The sequence below is a fragment of the Tyto alba genome, unplaced genomic scaffold, assembly GCF_018691265.1.
Source record: "Tyto alba isolate M040663 unplaced genomic scaffold, T.alba_DEE_v4.0 Super-Scaffold_16, whole genome shotgun sequence".
Taxonomy (NCBI): domain Eukaryota; kingdom Metazoa; phylum Chordata; class Aves; order Strigiformes; family Tytonidae; genus Tyto; species Tyto alba.
The window spans coordinates 9,035,519-9,055,623 of NW_024881278.1; the positions used below are offsets into that span (position 1 = coordinate 9,035,519).

Genomic DNA, 20,105 nt, shown 5'->3' on the forward strand with positions numbered 1-20,105 from the left:
AATGAAGAACACACTGGAATACTTCTACTCTCTCTCCAGATTTGTAACTATACATATATATTTTTATTTACATATATACAAACAGTATATGTAGGGAGTCCAAATTTACGGCACATCACAGAAGCTACATGATTGTAGGCAGAGGGTTGATACTACCACATTAATCAGTTACAAACAAACTTCAGTGTTACAACTCAAAGGTTCATCACATACCAATTAAGCATTTTTGGCTTTGTGTAGAAGTTTTCCAGCAGCTGGAGGTGTGATGTGCTGGAACAGCCTTCCAACAAGGAAAGAAATACCAAGAAGGACCCTGTTCAGTTCTAAACAAACTTCAAAATTTTATAAATGGCACTATGTACTAGATGGTTGCCTGCAACTGCAGGAGGCTGGGCTTGATCTCTTAAAACTTTTCCTTCAGGCTACGTTCTAGACTTTTAAATGGTGAATTACTATTGCCTTTAAAAAATACAGATGCATACACATTTTATGCATATATGCATAAAAAAAAATTTAGAATTTCTCTCAGTGATTCCCTCTCGCTAATTTGAACAGGGGCTGCTGCCAAGTGTTGCTAACACCAACTCTGCTATCAATAAAAGAATAATAATGTTGGATGTTGATGCTCAAACGGTAGCATTTAGTTTCAGCTAGTTAAATCAATCACTTAAGAGACAAAAAAGTAAAAATTTCTTTCAAACTTCACATTGCAGTGGGATGATCAAATAGCTTGAAGCTATTTTTTAAAGCTGTATTCATGTTCCAGTTTTATATATTTCTAAAACCCGTTGCTAGGCTACAGCAACCTTTGTTACTTCCACATCTCTCAGCTAATACATTTCAGTAGCTTCTCTTACTTCTCTCTTAGGAAATTCTTTTAGGATTTACATGAAGTTTCTGGAGTGGCTTTAAAGATGTTCCCTTTTCAGACAGCAGGTAATCAAAGCTGCAGCAAAAGAATTCTAATCATGTTCTAGCAATTTGGAGTGACAAAACCAATTTTTCTCTCTGTTAGTCCTTTCTGCTTCCCAGTACATGCCACTTTAGACAGCTTGTCCTGGATCTACAAAGCTGGAAAACAAGGCGAGCCATTCCTCCTGCCAAAGCATGGATTCCTTTTAAAAAAAAAAAAAAAACTAACTTATGGACCATTGCTGTCTGAGTTTTAAAATCAGCACTGAAGTAGTCTTTTAAAAGCCACTCTTTACATCGAGTACAAGAATGGGCTTGATGTGGAAATCCCTGAGGAAAAAGATATAATCTGTATGAAACAGGAGCTTGCCCAGGTGGACGGTCCTCTCTGGCTTTAAAATACACGAGTCTAGGCCTTTTCTTGTTTCACAAGTCAGGTCATCCTGCGAGAGGATCATCTCCACATTTGTACCATGGGGCAATCTCCTGTGTAGCCCAACTGTGTGCAGTGCTTCCCTCTTTCCTGCTCAAAGATGACTCTCATGGTTGCAGCACTAGCTATTTTCTAGCAACCAAACACGGAGCACATTTTAGTGAAATCCAGCTAATAGTATCCTATGACCTCTTTATAGAAATCATGCATCTTTTGAGAAAGCCAAATATCAGTAAGTATGGAAATGAACATCTAAGAGGCTCAGTTAGTTATGTATTTCATACGTGTTCCCCAGCTGTACCCGAGTTATATGATGCACCCAGGCTTTGCTGACTGCATTTGTTCTTATGCAAATCCGATGACAAATACCACCACTACCTTGATGTGCTGTGTATTAAATATGTGCTAGGAACTTGGAAAGCAATGTATTCCATAGGACTGAGAAAATAACTTGTCTCTCTTTACAGAATCAAGCAAAAAGAAAGCCTTTCTGAAAAAGAGAGTACTGAGGAAAAAACAACGTGATAACCTCCCAGCCTGTGCTGAGACAAATGGCTCAGGAACCAGGTACAGTGCTGAGCCACCAACTGGAAAAACAGGTCAAGGAGTTGAGCTGTAGTGCCCCATTAGGGAGCTATTCAAACCCAAAGTGCTACAAATAGTAAGGAAGAGTTCAGGGCATTAGGGTTTGACAAGTATTTCCTGCCTTCAAGGACCAAAAACCCCTTTGGTTTCAGTTGATTTCATGGCAAAGGAATTAAGAAATGCAGTAAAGAAGTTAATCAGATAATCTTATTTATATGTATTCCACATTTACGACAGTGAATTTACATTAAAATAAATATTTTCAAATAATCGTAGAGATTTGGTTTTATCTGGTTTGTTCCATTCCAGAGTTGACTGCTAAGTCCCAGCCCTGGAAGGTCTCTAAATACATACTTACACCATGCTTACTCAAGATATTTTTTTTTAAGATGCATGGTACTTATGCATGTATCTGTGCTATCCTAAACAAGATCATCTTTCCAAATGGAGAACAAAACAAAGGAAAGTTAAATAATGTAACTTACATCATCACACAGTGCAAGTTCTAAGTCTAAGCGGATGGGGACTTCTGGTTTGGAAATATGCAAGTAATTATAACCTCCAGGAAGAACACCTCCTGCCATAAATGAAAATATGAGATGTATTAAATCATAAAAAAAGAAGGAAATAAAGTAACTGTTTGCCCTCCTTCTCCCACACTTTTTTGTTGCTGTTGTTTACTAAATGGCTCTAAAATGAAAATAAGGAACTTGTTTCGTTTTGGTGGACTTCACATTATAAATTTTTTTTTGGTACTCTTATACATGCCGGTGCAGTAGCCACACATTGAAAAATTCTGATTATAGTTTTATTGATCTTGAACTCAGAATAAAGACACTGAATTTCACTGGAAACACTCTGTATTTACGGCAATATAAATGAAAACACAACTTGGTCCGATTATTATCAAAAAACTACAGCATAAGCTTTTGTTGTAACTCACCTCTCTCCACTGACTAGACAAGGAGCTTTGAGGACTTTACTGCCCTTAGATGGCACCTTAGGTGAGAGGGACCTACTCTTATTATATAACAGCAAAAACACCAAAGAGGGTGTGAAAGTATGACAGAAATCCATTTGGACATACCTTTAATTTTACACCCTTTGTACATGGGGATGAGTCTATCTGTGCCTGCTGGTGGCTTCGAAAAGGGCTTAGAGGTTGGATCAAAGAGATGCAGCATAGACACAGCAAGCTCAAAGCCAATCTCTTTGGAGTTGAAGTTGCTGTGTGTCCATTCATCTATGTAGTATCTCCTGGAGTACTTCGTTAAAGGGCCTGCAGCCCTGATACTGGCATCGTTAGTACAGAACTCGGTATCGATCACAAGCCTTCCATCAAAAACAAGGCAAGCATCATTAATTGCCTTAAAGGTTTCATAATCCACTGTCCTGCAGGCAAAGCTAAAAAAGGCCTAATGAAAAAAAAAAAAGAGATATAAATAAGTGTTGGTTATTATATATTAGTTACTGGCTAATTTAATAAATCAAAAGCTACACTTCATTCTGAACGGTGTTTTAAAAAACAAGAACACGAAATAACCTGTGATTTTGTATACACATATAAATCCTTCTAATCCAGTATTTACAGCTACTAAAATTAAAACAAAGACAGCAGAGAGGAGAATTACTAGATTCATCTACTTCTGGATATTAGATGGGTTTTATTTTAAAAATTCCACTATTAACAACGTCACATCGCCTGAGTGGATATGCATATTTTCTGTGTCAGTATGAGCATGTGAAATACAAATGAACCCCTTAGGAAGTTGGTTTTCTTCTTTCAAATGCTCAAGCCAAACTGAAAAACTAAGAAAAGTGCAATGTACTTTGCATTTTAGCAGGGTATCTGTATATTACAAATATTTTTCCAACTGTTGTGCCTGTTTACCAACAAACTACGTTACTATGGCTACCAGCACAGGGATAGTCAATGAAATGGAAAGATGGGAAACTGAAATTGTTCAGAGGAAATGTCATCCTCATTCAAATTACAGCAGCAGAATTTAAGCCAGTGGAAGCTGTGGAGTCCAAGAAGTTTGTGAGAGGTACAAAAGGACTGAATATTTGCATGAAAAGGAAAGCATTCAGCTTTATTACACTTGATAGAGATGTCTGTTTTGGAAGGCATATCCAAACTCTGTCAGGACTGAAACACATCTCTATTCCAGGTAACACTTGCTTTAGGAGGCAGACTAATCTGCACCTCCCTAGGGCTGGGGACTACCGTGCCTGCAGCGGCTGGAGCTGGCGGCTCTCGGAGACAGGGCACAGCTCTCCATGGGCATCCCATCCATCTCGATCGTCCAGGTCAGCCCCGAGGAGGCTGTGTCTAAGGAAAGGTCTTGGTGCATTGGGCAGTTGGTTACTGAATCTGGTAACGAGCACGGCAGACACCTATTCACTACGCTTTGGTTTGTGGGACTGAAAAAAGATGTGACTCCTGTTCTTTGAAAACTGCCTGTGCTGTCTTACGGCTCCTTATAGAACTGGTCCTGAGGTAGGGATTTATCTTGGGACCAGCATCTACTGAAGCCCTGAGCTCATCTTCCCCACAAGAAGATGTCAGGGGCGTTGAAAGAAAATCACCCTAAATCCTTAAATTCTTCCTCTGAGCCTCAAAGAAAAAAGCGAGGGATAACTGCTTCTTTCATCTTCTTGTGGCACCTGCACAGTCCCTCTCCTGGGACACGAGGAAGCAGATCAGACCTTGTCTCCCCCAAACAGAAGTGGAAACAGCAGCACCGCGACAAGCGCTGCAAAGCAGGCGGTGCTGGAAGCAGCCACCGATGCGTCCTCCGCGTTCAGCATCGGTGTGGAACAGATGTGCACACAGCACGTCATGAAAAATGTGTTGGATGCCTGAAGTGCCGCTTTGAAATCCAGCGCAGCACGAGAGCGAGGACTGCAGGGTCCCGCCACAGCCCTCGCCTTTTGTCTGCACGCTCCGCACAAGCTCTGCGCATTGATTAGCAGAGAGGAGCTTTCAAATCGATTCAGAAGCATGCACGTCTGACATTTCTCTTGATATGTGTCTCATCTGGTTTTCTACATTGCCTAAAAGTAACTTTAAAGAGGCAAAAGCCCATCTGAAGCCTGGAACCAAAACTGTGCTCACTAAGGACAAAAGTGCCTATTCAGATGAGCTGAGGAGAGAGGCGCAGGGGGAAGGTAAAACCTCCGTCACCTGGAGGCATCTCAGTTCTGAAACATGAGAAATGAGGAGCGGGTGAGCAAGGCTGGGTCACTCCAGCTTGGAACCAGGGGGCACAGGCACCAAACACTCCCTGCCCCAGGCTCTCACCTCTGTCAGAAGCGGGAGAAGCTACAACTACAAGCAACGTCTTCACACTTGTCTCTTACAAAAGATAAACGGAAAGCTGGCAGAACAGAAGTCCCCAAAATAGCGCAAAACATGAGTGCACACTGGACTATGAGGGTTAAAAGTAGTTACGATGACAAGGTTGAGCGATGTTTTAAACAAGATCATGGCCTGCAAAAGGTACAGATGAAGACTGACTGTCTCATTGCTACAATATAGTTTGTGAAGCTCCAGAGCCTTTATAAAGAGCTTTCCCTTTCATCAGTGCCCTCAGCTTTTAAAATAATTAGATGACAAGTTGAATGTTGCTGCCCACCATCAAGAAATATTACTGTACAGTCCGAGGAAAGGGCAAAAAATCATCAGACAAGCACGTGTTATCTTGCTGCCTTCATCTCAAACAGTCCGAGACATAACTGTACCAGGGCAAACCAGCATCAGTAACATGTCCTTCCCTTAGTGTCCGCCTCAGGGAGGACACGGTTGTGACCTGGGTAAAGGTATTACCCAATTATACCACCAAAGAGCCTTCCTGTGGACTAAGGGCAAGCGTCAGATGCTCACAACTGGCTGGATGAGCCAGCCAGAAGAAAAGGCACAGGAGAGGGAAGCAAAGGGAGCTGGAAATTTTAGCAGCAGTGGGACAGCAGAGATGCGGCAGCAGAGGAGCCAGAGCCTCTGGGCTTGCTCGTATATAAAACAAGTAACGAACTACACACAGTTAAGGGCGTTCTAACCATCTAGTAGATCCAAAATCAGGGGAACTCTGGCTGTGAGGGCAAGGGGACCACACAGCCCCACGTCCTGCCGGCTGACAGGCAGGATGGTGACACCGGAGGGGAGGGGAGGGGACGGCTGCAACCTCCAGGCTGGGAGCCATCTGTCAGCCCGGGAGGGGAGGGAGGGAGGCTGCCGCTTTAGGGAAAGAGGAGATTTTCTCCCGTTGTTTTTATCCTGCAGGACTCAACAAATTAAGCCCCCAAGAACTGCCAATCAACAGTTGATATTGGCTCAAATCCCAAAAGGCCGAGAGCTGCTGCAGTGCCGATTCCTGCACAGCCTGCTCCCTTGCGAACGCAGCTGCCTTCCTGGCGGAGGCTGCTCTCCGGAGCCCGTCCTCTCAGGCAGCTAAAAGCAGATACAGGAGCCCTGCAAGACAGCTGAACCCGTTTTGGAGAATAAAAAGCCCCTGACATCACAAGCAATTGTGTGTCTCTCATCTTAGAGGCTGGCTAAGAGAGACTTCGAGAGGGAAGAACCATGGCTGGAGGGAGGACGGGCACGGGGCACAAAAGGGCAAGAGAAACAAAGCACATGGAAAGGGGGTCTTGAAGGAACGGCACAGGGCGCACAGGCAAGGTGATGGGGAAAAGAGGGAGGGCTGATGGGGAGGTGGTGAATGGATATTAAGTTACAGGAACAAGAAACACACTGAGATCTCTGGAGAAGAAGGATAAAAATAGAAGGATTTCAGGGAAAGAGGAGAGAAACTGAAGGGCTGTCTAAGAGGAGAGAATAGAAGGAACATCACTGGTGATATGGAGACCAAAGTCAGGAGACTGCTAGAGGATGAAAGTGATGCCAGCTCTTCACCTCCATCAGGAAGGGCTTAACAATCCATGTGTTAAGAAGAAAAGGTTAGCAAAAGCCAATGATTTCGAGCTTTCCAGTGCAGGGGAGCCAGCAGGGACCACCAACCCCTGGGCTGCTCTCCAGGGGAGGCACACAACTCTTCCTTTCCAGAATTACAAGACTTGCTGCGCAAAGCAGCGTGCACACAGTGCGTGTGTCAAGAGGGCCATACGGCTTCCTATGGATGCACGTGTTGAAGTGACTCTACCAGAAGGTGCTCACTCTCGTGGCTTAGCTCAATAAAGAAAAACGGAACTGTTCTGCCCTTAGGAAAGGCTAAAACCTGTCCTGGATCTCACAGTGGGGCCATACTTGTGACTGTGCGTATGAATGTCTTAGATAAGATATTGATATTGTAGATGAAGAAAAATGCAGTCATTAATGCAGAGGGAGAAAAATCTGTTTCAAATATATTTTCATTAAGTTACATAGTAGGCCTCTCTATCCTAACATTTTTGGTTTCTGCTATGACTTAATCACATGCACATAGCTATAGACAGGAGTCACTGTACGCATTTAAATAATAAAAGGATTTCTAGAATTATTTAGAAAATGAATTAAAAGTATTTGTCACTCAGCAGTGAACAACTATTTGTGAGTCAGGTGACTTTAATACATTTTAATCTAAATCAGTCAGGGCATGAACAATGGGTCTATTTGGATTTTTTAAAAACCAGTCCTTTAGACAAACAAGTGAATGTTCAATCTTCTCGAGACAATGAGAAAATAGATAAACCAACGAGGGACTATCTAAATTTGATGGTCTTTGTCTTAAAAAACAGACTGAAGGAAATACAGTGAAAGCATATACTTACCGAACACTGCAATTTAAATGGTTTTGTATCAGTAGTGAAAGCAGCACATGTGATAGGGTCTGGGTCGTCGCCTTCGTTCCACTGTGCCAGGATACTGTCATAATAAACAGACACGCCAGCCTTTGACAGAGCCTCCTGAACAGCGCTTTCGATTTCGCTGTTGTTAAGGCAAGTAACATTTGAGCTGAGTGGAGGCTGTACGAGATGTATGCGAGAACCATTAATTCCAAGAGATAAGAGGGTTTCTACCGTGGTGTAAATGTCAATTGTATTCCCATAGACAATGACGTTCCCTAAGGGAAAAAAAAAAAAGGGGGAAAATTTCTAAGACGTACAATGAAAACCTTATTAGTATAACTCAGATGATAATAACACGAAATTGCTCTCTTTGACCCTCTTATTTCTCTGATGCTATGAAGCAAACAATGTTACCTAGCAACAGTAGCTAAGATAATTTAGTGAAGAATCTGTTCAAAACATCCCACAAAGTAGGCAAGTACTTAACATAGAAGTATGACATTCATTCTGACCTGATAATTTGAAATTACATTGATTGAAAATCCTCTAGGGGGAAAAAAACCCACCCGTTTTTATTTTGTTCTCCCCTCCCTTCACGATTTTTTTAATACAAAGGACTTATTTGGGCGGGGTGGGGGGAAACAGTAGAAAATTCAATACATCATGTAGAAAAATACCCCCGCGAACTATGGAAAGACCAAGTTAGAGAAAACAAGCCATTGTGCAATACGGGAGGTCACCAGTGCTGCCGCTTCCTTCCGCACAAGCCTAATCTGCAGACAATGGAGCCGGCCCTGCAGCCGTACCCCGGTGCCTGCTGGCTCCCACGCGGGGGTTCTCCTGCCCCAACTGCCCCGCCGAGGGGCACGGCCGGCCGGGGGGCAGCGGGGGGCTCCGCTCTGCTCCCTGAAGACAGCTGCCTCCCCTCCTGCGCACGTCGGAGAACGCCCCAAACTGAAATCCCTCAAGGACGTGCTCCCAGGCAGCCGGCCTCCTGCCCTGCATGCTGCCTAGAAATCAGCTGGCTTGAGACAGACATTTCTGATCAGCTGTAAAAACACCGCTCGGCTATTGCTGCTCCTTCCGCAGCGCGCTGCCTCCAGAGGAGAAACCGCTATTTAAACCAGCTCCATCTTTCCACTCGCTGGGTGAAGGGAGCTCCGATTCAATTCCCCATCTCCCACCTTCCCGGGGAGCGCCCTTAACCACAAAGCTGCAGGCAACATGGTCAGAACTTGCAAGTCCTCTTACTGAACTGGTGCCACTTCCAACTGCGTAGTTGGAGCCGAGAGCGAATACATGAGGATGGGAGGCAGGCAGGTTCTGCATGAACGCCGTGTGACTCTCCAGCCTAATGGCTGAAGCCCTCCTGGCAAAGAGGGAGGCAGAGCTGGGACGCGTTGGAGCATCTGCGTGTTTTATCTAAGTATGGCTTAATTCAAAGCACAAACATTCCTCTGAGCGGGGACCAAAGCGTGCTCCTCTCCTGCCTCCCTGCTCCAGAAGAGGAACCCTTCTCCTGCTCCGTGACCCACTAAGTCTTCAAGGAATCCATGCAAGATGGCACAGCTCTCACAGGACAGACTGGGAAGTCCTTTCCCGGGGGCTAAGGACCTGTTGCTATGAGGACCATGGCCAGGCTGCTGCCCCAGCAAAGGAGGGCTGTGTTCCATGGCCCCGGCAGCCGGCCCAAGCAGTGAGGCCGAGGAGGATGGACGTGAAGTCTGATGGGTGTTTCGGTACACCAAGAATCTGATCTTGCACAAGGATGCATCAAATGCACATTCCCAGTACATTTAATCTCCCATACCTGGGAAGCACTGATGGTCAGCAGGTGTTTTTATTGCTTTCTGGGAAATCCTTGGCAGAAATAGGAAATAACTGAGCCTACATGTAAACATCCTTGCAAGAGAGGACATCCCAGCACGGAGCTTGGAGAAAGGAAACTGCAGAAAAGCTAACACCCCCGAGAGTTGCTTTTCCAGGTAACGTGTGTTAACCAGAAGAAATCCAGTGCACAAATCCCACGCCATCCTGGGCTTGTCCAGCCTCAGACTGAAGCTGAGGGATCACAGAGGGGATATAGGGCCTCATATGAGAAGACTGATGCTATGGCAGAAGCTCCTCTACAAGCTGTACGAAAATAACTTGCAGTCTGGCATTGAAGAAAAAGCGTACGCTGGAATGTACTAAAGAAAAACCAGTGTTGAAACATATGAGGTGTTTCACGAATGGCCTTTAATTGACATAAACAGCAGCTGGCACAGGCTCCCCACAGATACACAGCAGTAACTGCAATCAGAATTTGGACAAAGAGCAGACTCACCTACCTAACTGGTATCATCCTGACTTTTGGCAGCATTTGTTTTCCTACATGGCACTGCAGTAAGCAGTGGCGAGCAGGTAAGTCCATGCCTCATGCAACCAACATGCACGTTTATCTCAGCATTGGCATTTATGTCTCACTACAAGTGATAGCATCCCCTACAACCTAAATTTTATTATTTCATAGGCTAAACTAATTTCACTGGAACCATGTTTTACTGCATGAGACAGAGCAATACTAAACAGAACATTCAAAGCCCCAGCTCCCAAGAATATTAATGATAAAAATTGTTAACAGATGTTCTATTATTCCCCTTTGACTACAAGGTTATTTTATTTGTCCGTAGCAGTTTGGCTACTTGTAGCTGACAAATAAACGTATCTCTTCATAACTGTCAGAGGAAAGAACTGCCCCGTGATTATACATGCTCAGAAGTGATGGAAAGCATATTTTAACTTTCACATCAATGACCAGTGGGGCAGAACAATTTTACCTGCAAACGTATTCATCTGAAATCATAAGGAAGAGATCTTACTACTTTCATAAATACAATACAGAATAGATATAATGTGTGATAATGGGAATTCTGTCCAATGTGTACATTGCTAAGCTGACTTTCCAAGCTCATGCCTGCCAGGACGCCTAGCTGTAGGCAGTACTGCCCTCATGAGAGACCCAAAAAAGAAGGAAGATGTAAGACTGATCCATTTTTTTCACTGCTGCAGTAGGGTGTAATGCAAGAAGTAAACAAGCAGCACTAGTGGTGAAATACAAACTTTGATCTGTTCACTTTTAGCAATTTAATGTGCTAATAGTTCAGGTAAGAACGTGACACATGGATGCTGACAGCCTCATATTGCATTTACACATTTTCAATTAGCAAGGGGTGAAAACCATAAGCAGCTCAAGAGGATGCTGTGGCTGGGAAAGGGGAATGAGAAGTGCTTACCAAAGGCACAGCCCAGCAAAGTTTTATTCTGACTCCAAGGCAAGCAAGTCTGGGCAACTGAGAGAGCCTCACCATTTGGCAGAACTAGTCTCTTTGGAGGGAAGTTCCGTTATTGCATTATATGTTGGCATTTTTGTATATATGAAATCATAGTCTAGCCCTGCATTTCTCAAGGAAAATTAAAATTCTGTTTTATATGGTAATATTAAATACAACTAATATTAGATCAAGGAAAGCAATGCTCCTTTACTGACCTCTTATAAATTAACAATTTATGGTTTTTGCTTATTACAATATTAGTGGCTTTTTAGATTACAGCGCTAGTAGTCTAGGAACTACAGATATTCATTATGGACTGAAATTATGTTCACTGGACAGAAAGCAGTTCCTCAGGATGCTTTTATTATTTAACTACATGAAAATGTATCTATCTGTGAGTAAACATAATAATCATCCACAGAAAAAAGCAGTCATAAATAAAGACTGTTAGAGTAGTTTTATCATTTATTACTAGAATGTCAGCGTTCTGCGGCAGAGCAGGCTCATTCATTTTCCACAAGTGGAAGCACAAGATTTCAGTGACCCTAGCATGACCTGAATCTTTCTACTTGCAAAAGCTAAAGGAGAAAACCAGTATTAGCTAAAGCATCAGTGGCTCCGGTTGGTGATTCATGCACTGGAATTTTAATGCGATAGTATTCCTACAAACACGCTTTTAATAAGGCAGTAAACTATGTTTAGGTAAAGAGAAAAAATAATTGCTCCATTTTGGGCCATTAGAGCAGTTTTGTTCTTTACTTTACTCCCATCCTACTTTTTGTTTTCATGGAAAGTGCAGGGCTAATAGGAGATGAATTTCAATTAGTCACAATTACAGTTATAATAGGTTACATGCATTAGGCGGCTGGGTTTCATCAGAGAAGCCGCAGTGGCAGCCCTGGGGGCTGGTGCTCGCCCCTCTCCCGGGCCCTGGGCGGCGGGAGGCCCTTCCAGAGCCCCCAGCACAACCGGCCGGGGGCAAAATATGCCCGTGGCCCCGGGCCGGGACACCCCTCGCAGCCGGCTGAGGAGCTGGCAGCGGCCGACGTGGCTCGCTGCTTCTCCCATGGGCTCCTCGAGCCACGTGTGCTGCCGAGAGCCGGCCAGCTTCTCCCATCACCTCTCCTCGCCTGAGGTGAGGAGGAGCCCCAGGGAGGAAGGCCACGGCAACCAGGCTGCTGCCCATCCTTGGTGGCAGAGGCACTGCCGGGAGCACTCGGCCAGCACGCGCTGCCGGGGTCACCCTGCTCTGCTTATGGCTCGCGAAAAAGCACCCACCAGTATCATCCACACTGAAGTGGTACCCAGCGCTCACAGAGGGAAGAAACGCAATTAAAAAACCCTACCTTAACTCTTAATTAAAAGCTGCTCTCAAAATCAGTGCCACCAAAGTAAGATTTCATCCAATTAGGCGAATAAAGACTCACATTGTGAAGCTCAGTGATTAACACTTGCCTTTAAAAAACCTCCAGAACTACAGGTGGTCTTAAAGGCGCGTTCGCCCTCCCTCATCCGGGGCTTTTCCTCCCCGAGCCGCGCAGCTCCGTGCACTCACCCTGCTGGGAGCTGCTCCCTGCCCGAGCCCCCGGGCTGGCTGCTGGGACCCCGGGGGGCTCATCCAGCGGCCGAGCCAGGAGAACGGGGCTCGGCACAGCAGGCTCCAGACTGCTTTTGAAAACACAGCAAATGGCTGAATAAGAAGAGCACAAAATAGAAGAAAGTTGTGTGGAGAAAACACAGAGTATAAGCTGAGAAGAATTATTATTGTATCCGAAGTAGGAGGATGAAATGTCCATTTCCATGGAGCTGCAATAGCCAGACACTTCATTTTCTTTAAACATAAGCAAATCCTGGTTTTTTAACATTTTGAATTCTAGCATGTTTAAAGCAGGTTAGTAGGGATTTGACAAACAATACTTCACAGTTTTGATGAGATGAAATATATGAGATGTAATAGTAATATTTATAGAAGGCAAACCTAAGATTAAAAGTAAACCCAAACATAAAATTTTGGCCATCCCAGTAAAGCGGTAGCATGGCCTGCAGAGAGCTGACAGACATCCAAATCAATTGCTGGACTCCACAGGAGCCTTGCCTCTGCACCTCTGGGAGCCCGTCACCTAATGGACTGTCTTCAGAATAGGCCAGGGGCTGAAAAATAGACACATCTTCGGGAAGAGTAGGGATCTTGGATGCAGCTATGATCAAGTCTAAAAGAACAACGTTTGTAAGAAATGTATCTGGGAAAAGAGGCAGGGTGAGGAAGAACAGAAACAGAGATAGGTGGAGAAAGACTTCTCCAGCTGGGCACTCTTCATAACTTACATCATCTATGGGACGTATAGCTTACATTGTGGGAAGAGCAACGAAAGGGAACCGAAGCCAGAGGCAAGGTGGGAGAAGGAGGCATTACATCTCCCACAGACCATGTTTCCAAAAAGTCCCTCCAGACCAGCCTTGTCAGGAGTTGTGGATTTAGCTTAGATTTAGCTTATAACTGAAGACAGGATAGTGCCTAATTAAGAGATCCAGTTTTACACCGCAACAACAGTCAGCAGTAATAATGCAATTATGCTTAATATAGTATTAATTTAGTATCAATAACAGAGGTGCCTCTGTCTGGAGCAGAGGAGGTGCAGTACGAGTGCCTTTCACCCCGAGCGCGATGCCGCCGGGCGCCCTGCCTCCCCGCCCGCGGCTAGCTGCGGGCCAGCGTTTCTGCACAGTGTCCTGGGGCGCATCCCAGGACTGGGCACGCACGGATTTACGTGGAAGGCTACCAGCAGCAAAGAGGGAAAACTAACAACCTCATCTGTTTATACAACCGCAGCTGTGCGTATCAGCTGGACAGCAGGTAGAACGGCGCGGGCAGGGGATGGTATCAGCTGGAAAACAGGCGGAGGGGGACTGCTGAAGGGGCTCTCTTTACATGCCTGAGGCCAGGAAGCTGTTTGAGGAAGATGTAAGAGGAAACATTATCACGTTTATTGTCTCCTGTCCTGATCACAGCAAGACTTGAAGGATGATAAAGAAACATCCAGTGTCTTGAGCGCTTCTCTAAAGGTCTGCCAAGCAAGGATTTGAACCTTGTAGACCACAACAAATAACTACCAATTTTCATGATGTTCTCTACGAAAGAACCAGGTAAACTACATCTTTTGGAAATGCCTGTTGTTGCACTCTGTCAGCAGGAACTTTCCACAAGGACAGCTTTCCCACTCTGACCTCTGTCCTACCTCAGATCCCGCACGCCGAACTGACATCACATGAACTCATTTACTGGTTGGTCTCTCTTTCTGTAGTTGGACGTTTAACTCGGAAGCCTGGATGATCCCAGGTATTTTCAATAGCATATGCATTCAGTGAATGAACTAATGAATATATGACCAATGCGCACATGGACAGGCTGAGGAGGTACAGGTATAGTGGACATCGGCACAAATGTGTGATTTTAAGGCTTGAAAAGAAAATACGGGGAAGCCTGCAGTTCCATGTGAAAATCTGTAATCTGTGTAACCTGTGTAACAAAGATGTCTGAAAAAAACCACTTCCTAATTTAGACCTGTTTTCTTTGTGTTATGCCTCAAATCTAGATATTATTCTATACAACAGAAAAACACATCCACTAATTAAATTATTATTTAATTGGCTAATTAATGACTCCAGCCAGATTTGCATTTGGGACTCATTTTGTTTTATATAATAATTATAGATAATGAATCTATCTCAAGCCTTTCTTTCCTAGCTAAATATGCTGGGTATCAAAAATGACAACAAATTGTAAATTAATCTGGAAAACAAAGCACAGCAGATGAAAGACTTTGTTAGAATTAATCAGGCACCAATTATACCATGGAATTAAAGAAACAATAAGCCTAGAAAACATTTCTGTAAATATGCGTGCATTAACGAAAGCCCTTACCTTCCGAGTTGACGCTTTCTTTCAGCCAGTGCATTGCCTTTAAGCAGTCCTGATCATCATTGAGAGTAAAGTGATTGGAAGGAACTTTCCCCGTGTATCTTTGTGGCCACTTACTTATGACTTCGCTGTTAGTTGGGAGTTTACTGATATCTGCTCCAGTGGGAGACAGGACCTGGAAAAAATGAATAAATGAGTGAATGAATATATGGCGTGTATCTTGGAGAGCCATTAAGAAAGATTTTAAAAAACAATTACACCAGCCATTTGACTACCTAAGGGGCTGCTATCCTTGCACATCCTAACTCTTCTTAACATTCAGCAGTAGCAAACACATCAGTGGCCACAGAGAAAATAGCTTCACGCTAGTCTGAGTACACACGTGTGTGTATGTATTCCATATTTTCTATGGGACATGGGTGACCAGTTTAAACAGCAGTGCTAGAACAAGTGAATAAAAATACAGGCAAAATGCAAATGAAAGGGACTACACAGCAGGCAGCAGAAATGCAGAAATACACAGTTGAAGAATCTCTGCAGTTACTTGAAGAACATATACCTGTAAATGACACTTGAAAATTCTTTGCGCAGCAAGACTGCCTCCATCTTTTGTCAGCAAAAATCAACTTTCTAAAATATGATAGATTTTGTCCCAGAAAAAGGGACTAAAACCTGCTTGATGGTTAAAATGAAAAGTTTCAGTAAAGTGTTAATTGTACGATGCTATGTTACAGTCACAAATTCAATCTGAATTATACAGAGCAAAAAAAGGGAATTTCATCTATGACTTTTATAGCACGAGTGATTAACATCCTGAACAATGTTCTCACTGCCAACTGGGTCAACAGAAATACTATTCGGTCATGTAAAAACAGACATGACATCAAAAGATTTTACTTACCCAACAAGGAAATCCTGTTAATCATAATGAATAGTGTTTTACTAGGCATTAATTTGACTGATTACCAAATAAGGAACAATTTATAAAAAGGATGGACTACAGCTCTATGTAATAAAACAAACCAGACGATAAAAACAGTTTTTTCCTATTTTTTGTAGAGCTTAAATGTGAGAACAGATGATGTTAGGTTTTTTTCATGAAGGCAGATAAAACCTGAGTTTTCCCTTGCTTTCTTTATCTTTCTTTCTCCTCCAGTGTAGTTCCTTCTCATAACTTATTTTGCAAGTCAGAGTCACCTCCAAACTTCTTTTTCCAGGATCACAAGTTATTGAGACCATACTTCAACTTTTGTGCCATCCCTGTTGAACAGCAAATATGGACTGCTGTTTAAAGTGTGACTCTACTCTGAAAAGTGATTACAGAAAAACTGGGGCTTTCTTGCTCCACAAATCTGCTGCACACATGCAGTCCAGATTTCATTATGGGGCTGAATATACCCCATATTCATGTTTGTGACTTATGGCCAAGAACACTGAAAAAACCTGGAGACACATGCTCAGTTTGATCTCCTGATTTTAAAGGCAAAATCCCTTGCTCGTGATTCCTACCCAAAACCAATCAGTAAGGCAAAAATCACTGGAAGCAGTGTGGCTGTACAAAAGATAGCCATTTGGTTTACATATCTGGAAGGCCATGTGATGATACACAAGAAAGAACAAACCCTGCCCAGGATGTCTGAGTCAAAGCTGAGCCTGTACAGCTGGCGATGAGCTTGATTCCACATTTCACATGTAACTGAGGGTCTGCTTCAATCTCACAGGCCACTTAACTGTGTGCTACAACAACATTCAGCACCACGTATGTGTCTAGGCATGGTCATCATGTGAGATGAGTAATTAATTTGATAAGGAATTCTCTCCGTTGCCAAAACTAGGTCAAATGGTGTTAGACCAGCTGGAGTTAACTCTCCTGAGGCTGGGGCCACATGTCAATTGGGCCTACTCTTCAGCAGGTTTAATGGTCATGGTGGCAAAAATACTGGCAGCTTTGCTCAACATCTGACACTGAGCAGTGACACTGCTGGTAAAAATATTTGTGAGAGCTCTCGTCTCCTCCAAATTCTATAGCCACACTGACATAGCACAACCTGCTACACTGAAGGGCTGCAAACTTTCTGGTTATACACTTGCTAAGGACTACTCTACTGCCTTGCTAATCACAGAAACCCTATTGACTGTAAAAACTGAATATATTATGTTTCTTACTCTGCACGCAATGTTACCTGGTATTTCTGTCCTGTACAGAGAACAAGGTAGTCATATGGTACTTTCTTCTCCTTGGAAACAACTACGTATTTGGCAGCGCGATTTATGCCAGTCATTTTACCAACTACAACGTTAACCCAGGAACAAAGTGACATCTGTGCATAATCTTCATCATTAAAACAGTGGCTGTGAAGAAAGAATATCTGTAAGTGACATTTCGGCAGCTGACAGCAGGCATTAATTAGACATCTGGTGAGTTAGCCACAGTCCCCCAGCGGCTCAAGCCTGTTCTCTCGCTGGGAGCTTAGGGCAGTCTATAGGAAAAGATTAGTCATTATGAAATACTCTGTTACAAATTGACAACTTTCTGCTAAAACCAAACAATCCCTCCCAGCACTGGCCCTTACAACCACATAATTTAAAAATAAAGTCGGAAATATATGCTTTGCTCTGCTTTTGCTTTCCAGGCTGACACAAGGAGGAGACTTTCACTCTTGCAAAGAAAATATTTTAACAGTCTAATTCTTTCTCTTATACAGGATTCCCTTATTAAGTTGTTTTGTTTTTTGTTTTCTTTTGCTTCATTTGGTATCCAGCTTCACCAGTAGTGGCTATGGTGAGACATAAATGCAATGAAGGTACCACTGGTATTTTAACATCCGTGTTCCAAAGTATTAGTCTGAAAAGTTTAAAAATAAATAGAAAGGTAGGTGAATTGCTGCCAGATCTAGAAGTAAAAGGCAGATATCTCAAGTTTTCTCTTGGCGACCCCTTTCCAAACAAACTTTTCCAAAGTGCAAGAATGAAAAATTCTGAAAACATACTAAACTGGCTGTAGACCCCTAAACTTTCAAAAGTCTCTAAGATGTAACTGAATTCCTCTGCAGGATGAACTGAATATTAACAGGAATAAAGAAAAAATTACCACATAGGCTGTCCAAAAGAAAACAAAATTAGAAGGTAAATGAGGCATAAACCATGCGGATATGAAAAATATTAATCTTCACTAATTTGTAACTGAACAACAACTTATTCTTAATGAAAGTGGTGAAGCAACTTCTATATTTTCAAAGCAATTACCTTCAGGGCTAGGTAACAAACAGTATAAAGGTCTGTCTGTTTCAAGAAGCTGAACCTTGTTCCATAGAGTAGTTACTGTTTCCAGAGCTTTTTGTCCCCAAACATCTTATGGATTAAGGGTTGCCCAAATGAGATACCTTGACAGAAATCTGATTTTCAGGATGCGTATGGTGCGTACATTCTGAGCGCCATGCTCTGGTAGCGTTAATTCAATATTGGTTCTAAAAAACTAAGGAACCTAAAAATCACTTGTCAATTTTGAAAATCTCAGGCAAGGTTTACATTTATTTCAGCAGTGTTACAGCCTGTTTTCAGTGTAAAGTATCCTATATATCCCTATGTGTGATGGAAGTATCAAAGAACTGGAAGCTGCTATTTAAAAAGCCAATTTTGAAGCAAAACCCACATGGAACAAAACTTCCTTTAATGCCACAGTAATGAAAATTAGAATTATTTCCACAGGTCTTTTATGACTCAGAGTATGCCTCCCACCCTGTCCGACTAAGCAAATACCAAGATACTTTTTTATTATTGCATTTGTACCTCCCTACCTAACAGACTTCTGGAAAGACAAAGATTCCTGAAGATAAAATACTTCAATACAGATGTACAATGGACACATCATTACAAAATGCGTGGAGGACCAGAGAGGTAACACTTTCAACGAGGTCTGTTATGACTCTCAAACACCACTGAGTCTTACAATAGCCCATTATGAAAATACACAGTGTGTTGCTGGTTATTCTGCAAGTCCAGCTAGAATCAACTTCAATACCTTCCTGATACTGAAAACTTAAACCAGGTAAAATTCTGTTAAATTAAGTTCTTTCAGTAGATTTGAAGATTAATGCTAATCCCAAACCTCTTTATAGCTTTGTAGAGGGAAGAACCTGCAGGATCTAGTGAAAAAGAATGCAGTGGGTTTTAAACTAGCAAAAAAGATGAATGACTGGTGTTACACAGATGTCTGGCTTGTGAGATCACAGTGACATGGCAAGAAGATTGAACTTGCACATCTTGTGTGAAAGGAAGCTGAGCCTCACCCCTGCCAGTACTTCATGCCTATGAGACAAGATAGGAGTGGCCAATAAAGAAATCCTGGGCTTCACTCAGTCTGTGATCTGGAGTCACTGCAGAAAAAAATATTCCATCTACCAAATAAAGCTCAAGGCCATTCAGAGGCTCAAGAACTTTACCTTCTATTGATATTGAGTGATGAAAAACATTCCATTTTCTTCCACAGGACTAAATGTAATGTTATTAAACAGAAGGGGATTCAGCTCATGTTCAAGAGTTTGATGCCTTTATATCATACCAGTGACTGCAGCAGAGAGAGACTCAGCACCAACAGCTGTTATTTTTCCATGAGTACCAGAATATACATTCTAAACCAGAGCTGACTGCTACACATTAATTGTCATACACGATGCCACAGAAACAAATAAAGTTGCTTTCATGACCTGAAGAATTTTAGGACTGAGTGACCAGTCTTTCTGAGGTGCTCTACATCCTCTGTACTCACAAATACCAGAGGCAAATAAATAAGGGAAGAAAACCACTGACAATTCTAAACTGTAATCATGCAGAAATCTATAAATAAAATGGACATCAAGGACAGATGAGGGTTTTCAAAAGCACCTTTATAATTGAGGTGCACAGCTCCCAGGAGACTGACACTCCAAAATCACAGGGATGCTTTCAAAAACCATACCCTGCAGAGTTCAATTTTCACTCTTAATCTGCTTTCAAATTTCAACAGCTAATTCTGGTGAGGCAGCTATGAACTGCAACTTTCCATCAGGAAGGATGTTTTCTTATTACAACTCTTTTTTACAGCATACTTAGGAAAAAGAGCACATGCATTTATGTAAGCATATAATCCCTTCATTTACTGGATTTGTACATAAAC

General features: G+C 42.8%; 2 protein-coding genes across 2 annotated transcripts in view; one reads left to right on the forward strand and one right to left on the reverse strand.

The window, feature by feature from the left end:
- RALGAPA2 (Ral GTPase activating protein catalytic subunit alpha 2) overlaps nt 1–2,129 on the forward strand; it is a 166,326-nt gene extending 164,197 nt beyond the window's left edge. Inside the window, exon 41 of the mRNA XM_042789382.1 lies at nt 1,813–2,129. The gene's annotated coding sequence lies outside the window, so the exon portion shown is untranslated. The remainder of the gene's footprint in view (nt 1–1,812) is intronic.
- The window catches only part of CFAP61 (cilia and flagella associated protein 61), a 134,063-nt gene that overhangs the window by 42,471 nt on the left and 71,487 nt on the right, over nt 1–20,105 (reverse strand). Inside the window, exons 19-23 of the mRNA XM_042789385.1 lie at nt 17,134–17,302; nt 14,954–15,125; nt 7,700–7,992; nt 3,018–3,345; nt 2,416–2,507 (exon numbers count right to left, since the gene is read on the reverse strand). Coding sequence (XP_042645319.1) covers nt 2,416–2,507; nt 3,018–3,345; nt 7,700–7,992; nt 14,954–15,125; nt 17,134–17,302 — 1,054 coding nt within the window. The remainder of the gene's footprint in view (nt 1–2,415; nt 2,508–3,017; nt 3,346–7,699; nt 7,993–14,953; nt 15,126–17,133; nt 17,303–20,105) is intronic.